Below are 15,396 nucleotides of genomic sequence, written 5' to 3' on the forward strand. Positions count from 1 at the left end.
CCACCGTCAGCTGCTGCTGCTGCTGTTGTACCACCGTCAGCTGCTGCTGCTGCTGTACCACCGTCAGCTGCTGCTGCTGTACCACCGTCAGCTGCTGCTGCTGTTGTACCGTCAGCTGCTGCTGCTGTTGTACCACCGTCAGCTGCTGCTGCTGTTGTACCACCGTCAGCTGCTGCTGCTGTTGTACCACCGTCAGCTGCTGCTGCTGTTGTACCACCGTCAGCTGCTGCTGCTGTTGTACCACCGTCAGCTGCTGCTGCTGTTGTACCACCGTCAGCTGCTGCTGCTGTTGTACCACCGTCAGCTGCTGCTGCTGTTGTACCACCGTCAGCTGCTGCTGCTGCTGTAGTACCGTCTGCTGCTGCTGTAGCACCGTCTGCTGCTGCTGTAGCATCGTCTGCTGCTGCTGTAGCACCGTCTGCTGCTGCTGTAGCATCGTCTGCTGCTGCTGTAGCATCGTCTGCTGCTGCTGTAGCATCGTCTGCTGCTGCTGTAGCACTGTCAGCTGCTGCTGCTGCTGCTGCTGCTGCTGCTGTACCACCGTCAGCTGCTGCTGCTGCTGTACCACCGTCAGCTGCTGCTGCTGCTGTACCACCGTCAGCTGCTGCTGCTGTACCACTGTCAGCTGCTGCTGCTGTACCACCGTCAGCTGCTGCTGCTGCTGTACCACCGTCAGCTGCTGCTGCTGCTGCTGTACCACCGTCAGCTGCTGCTGCTGTTGCTGTAGTACCGTCTGCTGCTGCTGTAGCATCGTCTGCTGCTGCTGTAGCATCGTCTGCTGCTGCTGTAGCACTGTCAGCTGCTGCTGCTGCTGCTGCTGCTGCTGCTGCTGCTGTAGCACCGTTGTTGGTGTGGCTTATTGAGAATACCAAGAAACAATTAACCCCAGAGGATTAGCCACCCAGGATAACCCAAAAATGTCAGTGTCATCGAAGACTGTCTAACTTATTTCCATTGGGGTCCTTATCTTGTCTCCCAGGATGCAACCCACACCAGTCCACTAACACCCAGGTGAACAGGGAAAAATGCCTGGAACTAGTGCTCATATTGGTGAATTTAAAGCCAGTAAAGGTTGGTTTGAGAGATTTAAGAATCATAGTGGCATACACAGTGTGATAAGGCCTGTTCTGGAAGAAAATGCCAAACAGGACCTACAGTACTCAGGAGGAAAAGGCACTCCCAGGACACAGTGTCTCATCAGTCATTGCTGCATCTTCAATAAAGGTAAGTGTCATTTATTCTTCATTTAGTAGAGTAGTACATGCACAATATATATTGTGCATGTACTACTCTACTATTGTGCATGTATCCTTCTCTTTGTGTGTAGGAAAATGTATATTTCATGTGGTAAAAAATTTTTTTCATACTTTTGGGTGTCTTGCACGGATTAATTTGATTTCCATTATTTCTTATGGGGAAAATTCATTCACATAACGATAATTTCGCATAACAATGAGCTCTCATGCACGGATTAATATCGTTATGCGGGGGTCCACTGTATGTGATCTCTGTATTTGTTCCATTTCTGATGTCTTTCTTACCCCTTCAAGAAGCCATCAACACTAAACAATACTCTAAAGTGAAAGAGTACAAGTGATTTGAAAAGTATCACCATCAGCACTAATTCCATTGTTTTTAAAGTTTTCATTATAAATTCCATCATTTTCCTGGCTTTTGTGACATTTGCCTAATTGTATTCTTTGAAAGAAAAGTCAGCTGATATTACAACCAGATCTTTACCATGTTCCTTTCATTCTTTTTGGTCTTCATCTTGCATTTTGTATATAGTGTCTCCTGAGTTCATTCTTCCCATATCTAAGCATGTGGAACTTGTAATCATTGAATGTAATATTCATTCTCCACTTACCCACTGGAAGACTGTTTTCATCTTAAAATTTCTTTCTGTCTTCTACCTAAGCAATTTTCTTGTTTATTCTGGTATAACATTCAAATATGAAACTATGGCGAGTGTTTTTTGTCTATGTCCACTATGAGAATAAAAACAGTAAAATGTACCAGGACCATACCTTGGGGTATGGAGCTTTTTACCTTGCTAAGGCTGGATTTCATTCTGCTATTACTCTGTACTCTGTTTGTCAGCCAGTAGAAAAACCATTTGCCTACTTTCCCATTATACATCCCCCCACCTACACACTTCTGCAACTGTAAGCCTGATTCAAGTTGTCTTATTTGGCATTCAAGTTTAGAGCTAGTGGCCAGGGACTTTGTATTTTGCACCTTGCTGCCATTACACCTGTTCTGTCACATAATTATCATGGGGCAGTGCAAAACCTACAGAGATTATACAAAGCCTGTAGGGAAGGGGGAGAATGGAAGGCATTCAGATTCAATTCAGGGAACTGGAGCACAGATCCAATTCCCTAGATCAAGAACCACTCACCAGCATTAAAGAACCTCCCTTGAGGGGTCTTCCATCTGATAATTCATTAATGTGCTAAACTATGTTCTTCCACATTTAGAGTTCCACATTTCCCAGACTAAACTCTAGAAGTGTCTATGCTACAGAGACAAGCTTACTCAAGTTGAGAACAGAAGGGGAAATCTGGGTTCTTTTTATCTTTCAGCTTTTTAGGAACACACAACTAACTGCCTTGTACTGTACCATAAATAACATACCTTAGGCGGTTTAAATGGATATTCCGCTGAAAAGTGAATGTCAAGGAAGAAGACACCACCTTCGTAGACAGAGCCAGGGGGACCAAGTATAGTAGAGACCCATTCATATAAATTGTCCCCCTTAGGTCCAGCACTACAGTTGGGAGGAGGGTCCAAAGTGATTTCTGCCAGCTCCTTTTGTATCCTGCAAAACCATAAAACAAAAATTTTACAGGAATTAGAACAGTTTTACTCTTAGCCCTTTGACGGTCCAAGCCATATTTCTACACCCTGTCCACAGGGTCCAAGCCGTAGTTCTACGCCAAGAGCTCAATTCACTCAGGAAAGCTGTGAGCGGTAAATTTAGGCCCAGATACGAGAGAATGGATCTGTGGTAAGTGTGCACACCATATAAAAAATCTTTTAGCAAGCAGTGCATGAGAAAAAAAAAACTACCGTATTTTTGGATTGAAACCGACTTTGCAGTGTATTTTCGTATGGTTTTTACAGTTGTATTTGCAGTGTCTTGGTCTTATTTGATAGAAAGGAATATATACTACAGAAATAGAGTAGATTCTGATTGGTTTTATTACTGAAAATAGCTTGAAAGTGAGCTCAAAGTAGCAGATATGTTCGATTTTTACCAATATTCAAGAGTAAACACATGACGTCATACGTCCAATACACGTCAACTGGCGAGTTGAACATACATTCACGAATGGGATGATAATATTTATACAATTATTACAATATTGAATAACAGTAAATATTCTATTTTTTGATGCAAATAAAAATTCTTTATGCGAATTAAAAATCAAAATGGAATTTATCTGTAAAGCCTGGAAACACAACTAATAAACAGAGGAAATGTTTTTTCAGTGCCTGGAATGCCTGCATTGTTTATTCTGGACCCTAATTTGAAATTGGCCAAATTACCAATTTTTGATCACTTTATTGGGTAGTTGAAATAGTTGTCTGGGCAGTTTCTTGTGCTCAATCAATAAAATAGAACTAATACTAGTGAAACAGCTAAGAATTTGGTAGACTGGAATAATGTAATTGACCTAAAACTTAGCATAGATTGTGTGTCAATCAAGCTCAATAATATCGAATACCTGAAAGTGCATACAACTTTGACATTGTGCCATACACAGTACCTGAAGAAACAAACTAAATTACATCACTAAACCCATGTAAATAAAGATATTGATAGTATTGAAATAATGTATACAAATATAATTATGAAGAAACCCATACATTTGAAAACGTGCAAAAGTTTAAAAAAAAAAAAAAGCTTGCCTTTTAGCACTTGTGCTAAGTGCCTTGGACATCTTGGGATTGGATGAACGTCCCTCACTCGCAACGGAGGATCGTGCTGAGCTGGAGTGCCGTGCAGTGCCACTGGAACTTTGAGTGACGGGGGTGGAGCCAGTCGACACAACTGGGGAGGTTGCTGGGGTTTGGGGACCAGTTGTGACGGGGGGAAGAGGGGGAGACACGGGGACAGAGTCTGACCCGAGGGCACCAGTGGATTGCGCAGACATCAATCACTGCCTGAAATAAATTAACACAAATAAAAATAGGAAGTCACATTTTACTTACGTTTAGTAATACGTATACAAGTGTAGTGCAGGAAAAGGGGTTACCAATCCCTTTCTCTCGGCATTTTAGTTGCCTTTTACAACACGCTTGGCTTATGGGGCACTGCACCAATCAGCACTGCCCTCAGTGAACCTTGGCATACATTTTCAATTTTTTCTTCACTCTTCCACACACATCGGTATTGTTCACATTGAGGAAATCAGCGAACGTAGGGCTTGTATACAAGTTGTCCGTGAACAACGCATGGCCCTTGCCAAGGCATGGTTCCATCATCTAAACATCACTGGAAATGCCCAATATCCACCTGGCATCGTCCAGCGTGTTTCTCCCAGTGTAGACAACAACATCAAACACCAAGCCAGTCTCACAGTCACACAAAGTTTTATACCAAATCAATTACAAATGCTTGGTATATATTGCTTGAACAACAGGTGTCCCTTAAGAGAATGGAGGACTTGTCAACAACGAAGTTTCTGAAGGGCGTAAAAGTAAGCACTGAATTTTTGTTTCAGATACATAAACACTTCCCAGATTTTGTATAGCAGGTTGTTTCTGCTGGGTCTATTACTGTCTGAGAAGCAACATTCATGGCAACAGCATGAATCTGTTGCAAGAGAGTTGGTCATGAAAGATTGGGGTACTGATGTAGCAGTCTGTGGACCAGAACTGTGCTATACTGTGCTTGCAGATACGTGGCATAAGCATGACTGTGGCAAGGAATAGATATATTTCGACCACAGTAGTAACTTTCCACCTGTGCAGCCATGACAATTCTGAGGTGCTTGTTATCCATTTCATAGTGGCAATACCTGTCTGTCTAGCTAATGATCAGGTTCACAAGAGGCTCATCAAAGTACAGTTGGAAGTTCAGTACAGTGGAACCTCAACTTATGAGTGCCCCAACATGCGAGTTTTTCAAGATACAAGCCATCGCTCTGTCGATTTCTTGCTCTGAGTTACAAACCAATATTCGAGTTACGAGTGAGCTTCCCACCCTTCCCCCTCAACCCACAACCCCACACCTTGCTTGTTTATCTATGATTTCATGCTTTAATTCCATTGAAATCATCTCTCTTCTCAACACTGTCCTTTGCACTTACTTTCTTAGGACCCATGGTTAAAAAAAAAAAAATTTGGCCAAATAACTAAAAATGCAAGCAGAGCATGATAAAAATGCTTCCATAGTACAAGCAGTCGCTCGGTCGGTTTTTTGCTTCCAAATGCAAGCGAAATTTCCAGATGCGAGCAGGCCTCAAGGGAGGTTCCTTGACACTGGTGAGGGGCTCTTGGTCTAGAGAACTGAATCTCAGTTATTTGTTGGACTATCTTATTGAAACTTGGGCAATGCATGATGGAAAGATGCTTCTTAATGTACACCAAAAATGAAATAAATTGGACCATAAATAACAGAGCTCACTTCTCAGCCATTAGCCTCCCCTTAACGGTATACAGTGGACCCTCGCCTAACAATGGCATCGCATAATGTTAAATCCGCCTAGAGATACATTTTAATGCAAAAATTTTGCCTCAGCTAGCGCTAAAAAACTCGCTCAACGCGATTCGTTCGAGATGCGTCCACATGCAGCCTGAGCCAGCCTCACTTGTTCCGTGGGTGCCAGTGTTTACAAGCCAGCCACCGCGTTCGCTTCCAAGCATACAATCGGAGCATTTCATATTATCACAGCCTTTTTAGTGTGATTGCCCCTGCAAAATAAGTCACCATGGGCCACAAGAAAGCTTCTAGTGCCAACCCTACAGGAAAAAGGGTGAGAATTACTATGGATATGAAGAAAGAGATCATTGCTAAGTATGAAAGTGGAGTGCGTGTCTCCGAGCTGGCCAGGTTATACACAAAACCCCAATCAACCATCGACACTATTGTGGCCAAGAAAACGGCAATCAAGGAAGCTATTCTTGCCAAAGGTGCACCTTTGTTTTCGAAACAGAGATCGCAAGTGATAAAAGATGATGAGAGACTGCTATTGGTGCGGATAAATGAAAAACAGATAGCAGGAGATAGCATCTCTCAAGCGATCATATGTGAAAAGGCTAGGAAGTTGCATGACAATTGAATTAGAAAAATGCCTGCAACTAGTGGTGATGAGTGAATTTAAGGCCAGCAAAGGTTGGTTTGAGAGATTTAAGAATCGTAGTGGCATACACAGTGTGATAAGGCATGGTGAGGCTGCCAGTTCGGACCACAAAGCGGCTGAAAAATATGTACAGGAATTCAAGGAGTACATAGACAGTGAAGGACTGAAACCTGAACAAGTTTTTAATTGTGACAAAACATTCCTGTTTTGGAAGAAAATGCCAAGCAGGGCCTACATTACTCAGGAGGAAAAGGCACTCCCAGGACATAAGCCTATGAAAGACAGGCTTACTCTGTTGATGTGTGCTAATGCTAGTGGTGATTGCAAAGTGAAGCCTTTATTGGCGTATCACTCAAACTCTCAGAGTGTTCAGGAAAAACAATGTCCTCAAGGCTAATTTGTGTGTGCTGTGGAGGGCAAACAGTAAGGCATGGCTCACTAGGGACTTTTTCTATGACTGGTTACACCATGCATTTGCCCGCACTGAAAAATTACCTCCTGGAAAATAAATTGGACCTTAAGTGCCTCCTGGTATTAGACAATGCTCCTGGTCATCCTTCAGACGTGGCAGAGCGACTTTCTGCAGAAATGAGCTTCATTAATTAAAGGTCAAGTTTTTGCCTCCTAATACCACTCCTCTCCTGCAGCCCATGGACCAGCAGGTCACTGCAAACTTCAAAAAACTCTACACAAAAGCTATGTTTGAAAGGTGCTTTGTAGTGACCTCAGAAACTCAATTGGCTCTAAGAGAGTTTTGGAGAGATCACTTTAGCATCCTCAATTGTGTAAACATTATAGGTAAGGCTTGGGAGAGAGTGACTAAGAGGACCTTGAACTCTGCTTGGAAGAAACTGTGGCCAGAATGTGTAGACAAAAGGAATTTTGAAGGGTTTGAGGCTAACTCTGGGAATCCTATGCCAGTTGAGGAATCCATTGTGGGACTGGGGAAGTCCTTGGGGTTGGAGGTTAGTGGGGAGGATGTGGAAAAGTTGGTGGAGGAGGACAATGACGAACTAACCACTGATGAGCTGCTAGATCATCTTCAACAGCAAGAGGCCAGACCTGAGGAAACTGCTCCGGAGGAGAGGATAGAGAAATTGAGGAAGTTGCCTACTTCAAAGATTAAGGAAATGTGTGCAATGTGGCTTAAAGTGCAAACCTTTTTTGATGAAAATCACCCTCACACAGCTACTGCAAGCCGTGCTGGTTACTATTACACTGACAATGTTGTGAAACACTTTAGGAATGTCATAAAGGAACGGGAGGTACAGGCTTCTATGGACAGAGATGTTATGCAACAGAGGTCCAGTGACAAGCTGGTCCTAGTGGCATTAAAAGAAGAAGGGAAGTAACCCTAGAAAAGGACTTGCCACCTCAAGTCCTAATGGAAGGGGATTCCCCCTTCTAAACATTAACACCATCCACACTCTCCCCTCCTCCCATCCCATCAATCATCACCAGATCTTCAATAAAGGTAAGTGTCATGTAACTGTGCATGTCTTCTTCAGTTTGTGTGTACTAAAATTAACATTTCATTTGGTAAAAAAAAATTTTTTCATACTTTGGGGGTGTCAGGAATGGATTAATTTGATTTCCATTATTTCTTTTGAGGAAAATTAATTCGGCTAACGATAATTTCGCCTAACGTTGAGCTCTCAGGAACGGATTAATATCATTAGGCGAGGGTCCACTGTATTTTCATATGGTTTTTATGGTTGTATTCTCATTTTTTTTAGTTTCGTTTGACAGAATGGAAAATATACCACAGAAACAGATACGACTGACTGGTTTCACGACAAAAAGTACCTTGAAACTGAGCTCAAGGTAGCAAAAATTTTCGAGTATTTGGCAATGTTCAAGAGTAAACAAATGACGTTAGCATCCAATATCTGTCCAATTGGCACTTCCTCTCAACCTTCACATATTGGAAAGCTCTTCAACATGCTAGCAAAAGTGGGTGCAGACATCATGAGGCAGCAGTGGCAGACCTTGTTGTACCCTATACTATAAGCGAGTTTCCAAACGCCACCACAAGATGGCAGTATCAAAATACTCAGTCCACTCCACTTGCAGTGGAGGGAATTCTCGTGTTTTCCTTAGGTTTCATGCAGTTATTTTGCGAAAGTTCTTGTTTCTAACCATGGGTCCTAAGAAAGCAAGTGCGAAGGACAGTGCCGAGAAGAAAAAAAAGGATGACTTCCATGGAATTAAAACAGGAAATCATAGATAAACAAACTAGGTGGAGGGTTAAAGACTTGGCCAGGCAGTACCAGCATACCACTTCTATGATATGTACAATACTAAAGCAGGAGGAGTCAGTGACAAAGTGTAGCAATTATAAGTCACTAACTCTTTTGGGTTATCCTAGGTTCTCTACACGTAGTCAGGAGCAGGAATGGCTACTGTGGTGGCCCTATAAACCCCAACTATAATGGCCGCTGTCACCACCACTAGCCACATACGTGATGACATGTATTTTATTCATTCTAGTGTACATATCATGTTTCTGTCATTAATATTGTTTATTCAAATCAAATTAAGTTTATTCTCTATTAAGATTACAATGCGGGGTTTACATATTTTAGGATATTGTGTGGTGGTTAACATGTCACAAAATACTAATTACAGAGGGGCCCCACTAACACCCAGCATAGCTAGGCATTTTGGGCAGACTAAGATTAATTCATAACTCTAAATTATTACAGATTATGGAGCTTGGACTTCCAGCAGGCGTGCATGAGCGTGTTCGATAGGAGTGAATGGAGACAAATGGTATTTGGGACCTGACGATCTGTTGCAGTGTGAGCAGGGTAGTACTTAGTGAAGGGATTCAGGGAAACCGGTTATTTTTATATAGCCGGACTTGAGTCCTGAAAATTGGGAAGTACAATGCCTGCACTCTAAAGGAGGGGTTTGGGATATTAGCAGTTTGGAGGGATATGTTGTGTATCTTTATACATATATGCTTCTAAACTGTTGTGTTTCTGAGCACCTCTGTAAAAACAGTAATTATGTGTGAGTGAGGTGAAAGTGTTGAATGATGATTAAAGTATTTTCTTATTGGGGATTTTCTTTTTTTGGGTCACCCTGCCTCGGTGGGAGACAGCCGACTTGTTGAGAAAAAAAAAAAAAAACTTTGAAAGAGTTCTTAGAAGCAGGATTGCAAACCACTTGGACTCCTAAAAATTGCACAATCCAGGGCAACAAGGGTTCAGAGCAGGTAACTCCTGCCTCTCTCAACTACTGGACCACTATGATATGGTCTTGGATGCACTGGAAAACAAACAGAATGCAGATGTAGTATACACAGACTTTTCAAAAGCCTTTGACAAGTGTGATCATGGTGTAATAGTAAAATGCATGCTAAAGGGATAACTGGCAAAGTAGGTAGATGGATCTTCAACTTTTTAACCAGTTGAACACAAAGAGTAGCAGTAAACAGTCAAATCGGAAGCTTCCATAATGAAGAGCTCTGTTCCACAAGGCACAGTACTCGCCCCTATCCTGTTCCTCATATCAGACACAGAATAAGATGTAAACCATAGCACTGTATCACCCTTTGCAGAGATACTAGGATCTGCATGAGAGAGTCATCTATTCAGGACATGGTTAACCTCCAAGAAAATACAAACCAAGTTTTCCAATGGGCAACAGAGAACAATATGATGTTCAATGAAGAAATTCCAACTACTCCTTTATGGAAAACTAGAGGAAATAATAACTAGGACTGAATATACTACAAATTCTAATCACACAACAGAGTGGAAAAGTAATGTGAAGGGCCTGGGAGTGGTAATGTCAGAAGATCTCACAACAGTGCCATTATCACATCTGCGAGGAAACTTATAGGATGGACAATGAGAACATTCAAGCCAGTGATGATTCTTTTTAAATCACTTGTTCTCTCTAAGCTGGAACACTGCTGTACATTAACATCCCCATTCAAGGCAGGTGAAACTGCAGATTTAGAGAATGTACAGAGACCCTTTACTGCACACATACAAGTTCCATCAAACACCTTAACTACTGGGAATTCTTGGAAGCACTCGACTTGTACTCACTGGAGCGCAGGTGAGAGATGCATCATAATCTACACCTGGAAGATCCTGGAGGGACTGGTCCCTAATCTGCATACAGAAATCACTCCCTACAAAAGTAAAAGACTTGGCAGGTGATGCAACATATCCCCAGTGAAAAGTAGGGGCACCATGGGTACACTAAGAGAAAACACAATAAGTGTCCTGAGTCCAAAGCTGTTCAACAGCCTCCCACCAGCCATAAGGGAAATTACCAACAGACCCCTGGTTGTCTTCAAGAGGGAGCTGGACAGATACCTAAAGTCAGTGCTGGATCAGCCGGGCTGTGGTTCGTACGTTGGACTACGTGCGGCCAGCAGTAACAGCCTCGTTGATCAGGCCCTGATCAACCAGGAGGCCTGGTTGTGGACTGGGCCAGGGGGACGTTGATCCTCGGAATGCCCTCCAGGTAGACTGCAAGTAGACATTTCAAATGCCCCTCCTAACTGCAAATGTCCCCACAGTGCAGGCATTGTACTTTCCACCACCAGGACTTGTCCAGCTAACCAGTTTCCCTGAATCCTTTCAAAAATGTTACCATACTCGAACTCCAATAGCACATTGTCATAAAAATCAGTTGCCTCCACTCACTCCTATCTAACGGTCTCGTACAAATGTGCTGGATGTCCAAGCCCTTTGCATAGAAAACCACCTTTATCCCTCCCTTCACTATAAAAATAAGTAACAGAGTGCAGAGTTTATATTACAGCTGTATACATATCTGACAGACAGGGATGTAAGCCACAGAACCACGTCTTCCTTTGCAGATGACACCCGAATTTGCAAGAGTGTCCTCCACTGAAGACACCACAAGACTCCAGGTGGATACCAACCAAATCTTTAAATGTTCCCCAGAAAACAATAGGAAGTTTAATGATGAGAAATTTCAATTACTCTGATATGGAAAACGTGAGGAAATTAAAACAACAGTATATTGGAGTATAAAACAAATCCCAGCCACACAATAGAGCAAAAAACTAATGTAAAAGACCTGGGAGTGATCATGTTAGAGAATCTCACCTTCAAAGACCATAACATTGTTTCAATTGCATCTGCTAGAAAAATGACAGGATGGATAATGAAAACCTTCAAAACTAGGGATGCCAAGCCCATGATGACACTTCAGGTCACTTGTTCTATCTAGGCTGGAATATTGCTGCACACTAGCAGCACCTTTCAAGGCATTTGAAATTGCTGACCTAGAAAGTGTACAGTGAGCTTTTACTGCTTTACTGGAGTACTGCACACATAACTGTGATAAAACCTCAATTACTGGGAACGCTTGAAGTTCCTCAACCTGTACTCCCTAGAATGCAGGCGGGATACATGATTATATACACTTGGAAAATTCTAGAGGGATTAGTACCAAACTTGCACACAAAAATCACACCCTATGAAAGTAAAAGACCTGGCAGACAATGCAACATCCCCCAATGACAAGCAGGGGTGCCACTAGCATGATGAGAGACAACATAATAGGTGTCATGGGCCCAAAACTGTTCAATTGCCTCCCAGCATACACAAGGAGGATTACTAATAGACCCCTGGCTGTCTTCAAGGCACTGGACAGTCACCTAATGTCAGTACCTGACCAGCCAGGCTGTGATTCGTACGTCGGGTTGTGTGCAGCCAGCACTAACAGCCTAGTTGATCAGGCCCTGATCCATCATGAGGTCTGGTCACAAACTAGGCCACGGGGGCATTGACCCCCGAAACCCTCTCCAGGTATACTCCAGATATAACTAGTAAGGCCTCAACCAAATTGTGTAATTCGGTTTTGGTCTCCATACCACAGAATGGATATAAATATATTCAACAACGGAAAAGAATGACAAAATTAATCCACTGTATAACAAATCTTTCTTGTAAAAAAACAGATTGGGGACCCTGCATCTATACTCTCTTGAAAGACATAAAATGAAAGAAGACATGATCACACAAATCAAATCAAATTTTATTTCTTTGCAAGTAGTACATTGAGATCATGTATTGTCAACACGTCATGAGTTGCAGTGCAAAGAGAGCCTCTATCATGCCTAGGCATTATGGGCAGACTTAATGACTTACTGACTACTAAATACTAAAGAAATTTATCACAGTTAAAAGTTATACAATAGTTCTATTAATTATAAATGAATCCAATTTATATAAACCAAAGGAAATATTCATATCTTCAAAACTGCTTTTTATGAAACATGAATCAATTATATTCCTGTCAACAATGGACAATAGTTTCAATGTTAAGTATTGAAATTATATTACGGGAACATAACATTGTAATTTGCTAAAAGTAGTTTACAGTATGAGAATGCTACAATTGGGTGTAGGGCAGTACTGTTTTGGGTAGGTATTTATACTACTATGTAGTATTAGTCAATGTATGAACTTGAGCGTCTAGTCTTGAAGTTTTAATATTTAGGTAATTGGGAGATTTTTTGGTAAAGTTAAATGTTGAGTATTGAATATTTGGTCTAGGGTGAGTAAGTGGCTTTTGAGAAGAGTCAAATTGATTTTCAGAACGGGTTACTTTAGTTTTTATTATTATTAACACACTGGCCGATTCCCACCAAGGCAGGGTGGCCCGAAAAAGGAAAAACTTTCACCATCATTCACTCCATCACTGTCTTGCCAGAAGGGTGCTTTACACTACAATTTTTAAACTTCAACATTAACACCCCTCCTTCAGAGTGCAGGCAATGTATTTCCCATCTCCAAGACTCGAGTCCGGCCTGCTGGTTTCCCTGAATCCCTTCATAAATGTTACTTTGCTCACACTCCAACAGCATGTCAAGTATTAAAAACCATTTGTCTCCATTCACTCCTATCAAACACGCTCACGCATGCCTGCTGAAAGTCCAAGCCCCTCGCACACAAAACCTCCTTTACCCCCTCCCTCCAACCTTTCCTAGGCCGACCCCTACCCCGCCTTCCTTCCACTACAGACTGATACACTCTTGAAGTCATTCTGTTTCGCTCCATTCTCTCTACATGTCCGAACCACCTCAACAACCCTTCCTCAGCCCTCTGGACAAGTTTTGGTAATCCCGCACCTCCTCCTAATTTCCAAACTACGAATTCTCTGCATTATATTCACACCACATATTGCCCTCAGACATGACATCTCCACTGCCTCCAGCCTTCTCCTCGCTGCAACATTCATCACCCATGCTTCACACCCATACAAGAGCGTTGGTAGAACTACTCTCATACATTCCCCTTTTTGCCTCCAAGGACAAAGTTCTTTGTCTCCACAGACTCCTAAGTGCACCACTCACCCTTTTCCCCTCATCAATTCTATGATTCACCTCAACTGTCATAGACCCATCCCAAATATCTGAATACATTCACCTCCTCCATACTCTCTCCCTCCAATCTGATATCCAATCTTTCATCACCTAATCTTTTTGTTATCCTCATATCCTTACTCTTTCCTGTATTCACTTTTAATTTTCTTCTTTTGCATACCCTACCATATTCATCCACCAACCTCTGCAACTTCTCTTCAGAATCTCCCAAGAGCACAGTGTCATCAGCAAAGAGCAACTGTGACAACTCCCACTTTGTGTGATTCTTTATCTTTTAACTCCACGCCTCTTGCCAAGACCCTTGCATTTACTTCTCTTACAATCCCATCTATAAATATATTAAACAACCACGGTGATATCACACTTTTACTGGGAAATAATCTCCCTCTTTCCTACATACTATAACTTGAGCCTCACTATCCTCGTAAAAACTCTTCACTGCTTTCAGTAACCTACCTCCTACACCATACACCTGCAACATCTGCCACATTGCCCCCCTATCCACCCTGTCATACGCCTTTTCCAAATCCATAAATGCCACAAAAACTTCTTTAGCCTTATCTAAATACTGTTCACTTATATGTTTCATTGTAAACACCTGGTCCACACACCCCCTACCTTTCCTAAAGCCTCCTTGTTCATCTGCTATCCTATTCTCCGTCTTACTCTTAATTCTTTCAATAATAACTCTACCATACACTTAACCAGGTATACTCAACAGACTTATCCCCCTATAATTTTTGCACTCTCTTTTGTCCCCTTTGCCTTTATACAAAGGAACTATGCATGCTCTCTGCCAATCCCTAGGTACTTTACCCTCTTCCATACATTTATTAAATAATTGCACCAACCACTCCAAAACTATATCCCCACCTGCCGTTAACATTTCTATCTTTATCCCATCAATCCCGGCTGCCTTACCCCCTTTCATTTTACCTACTGCCTCACGAACTTCCCCCACACTCACAACTGGCTCTTCCTCACTCCTACAAGATGTTATTCTTCCTTGCCCTATACACGAAATCACAGCTTCCCTATCTTCATCAACATTTACTTTAGTATTTTCTGGTAATGAATTCCAAATTTTGGGACCCTTTATGTGCATAGTTTTTTGACACATTGACACAATGTGATATGGACACGGGGTACATCAAAAAGAGATCCGGTCTTGTGTTATGGTCGTGTGTCCTGTTAAGGTTGGCGAGATGTTTGAGTGGAGGGTTAATGTTTGCGTGTACTGTTCTATGTATGTAGTAGGCACATGAATAAGTGTGGATGTTCTTTATGGTGAGCAAATTTAGACTTGTGAATAGAGGCGGAGTATGCTGTCGGGAGTGGGAATTTATCATCATTCTGACTGCAGCCTTTTGCTGTGTTATTAGTGGTCTTAGGTAATTTAATATTGTTGGTCCCCATGCACAAATTCCATATGTGAGATAAGGGTAGATGAGTGAATGATACAGTGCAAGGAGAGCTGATTGTGGAACATAGTACCGTATCTTTGATAGTACGCCTACTGTCTTATAGATTTTCTTGGAAATTTGTTGTATGTGTGTCTGGAATTTGAGGCTACTGTCAAGGTGAATTCCTAGGAATTTTCCCCTCTGCAAGTCTTGTGATGAGTGATCCGTTTAGCGTTATGTTAGGTGGAACATTTGCAGCTGTTTCCAAACTGAATGAAATAGGTTTTGTCAGTATTCAGGG

General features: G+C 42.1%; 1 protein-coding gene across 5 annotated transcripts in view; it reads right to left on the reverse strand.

The window, feature by feature from the left end:
- The window catches only part of LOC128690508 (ubiquitin-conjugating enzyme E2 E1), a 103,024-nt gene that overhangs the window by 73,959 nt on the left and 13,669 nt on the right, over window positions 1-15,396 (reverse strand). For 4 of the 5 annotated variants that reach the window (XM_053779176.2, XM_053779174.2, XM_053779177.2 and 1 more), the window contains exons 2-3: window positions 3,916-4,170; window positions 2,638-2,821 (exon numbers count right to left, since the gene is read on the reverse strand). In XM_053779176.2, coding sequence (XP_053635151.1) covers window positions 2,638-2,821; window positions 3,916-4,160 — 429 coding nt within the window. In that variant the 5' untranslated portion in view covers window positions 4,161-4,170. The remainder of the gene's footprint in view (window positions 1-2,637; window positions 2,822-3,915; window positions 4,171-15,396) is intronic. The other variant, XM_053779175.2, reaches the window with a different exon arrangement.

This window comes from Cherax quadricarinatus, chromosome 29 (genome assembly GCF_038502225.1).
Source record: "Cherax quadricarinatus isolate ZL_2023a chromosome 29, ASM3850222v1, whole genome shotgun sequence".
Classification (NCBI taxonomy): domain Eukaryota; kingdom Metazoa; phylum Arthropoda; class Malacostraca; order Decapoda; family Parastacidae; genus Cherax; species Cherax quadricarinatus.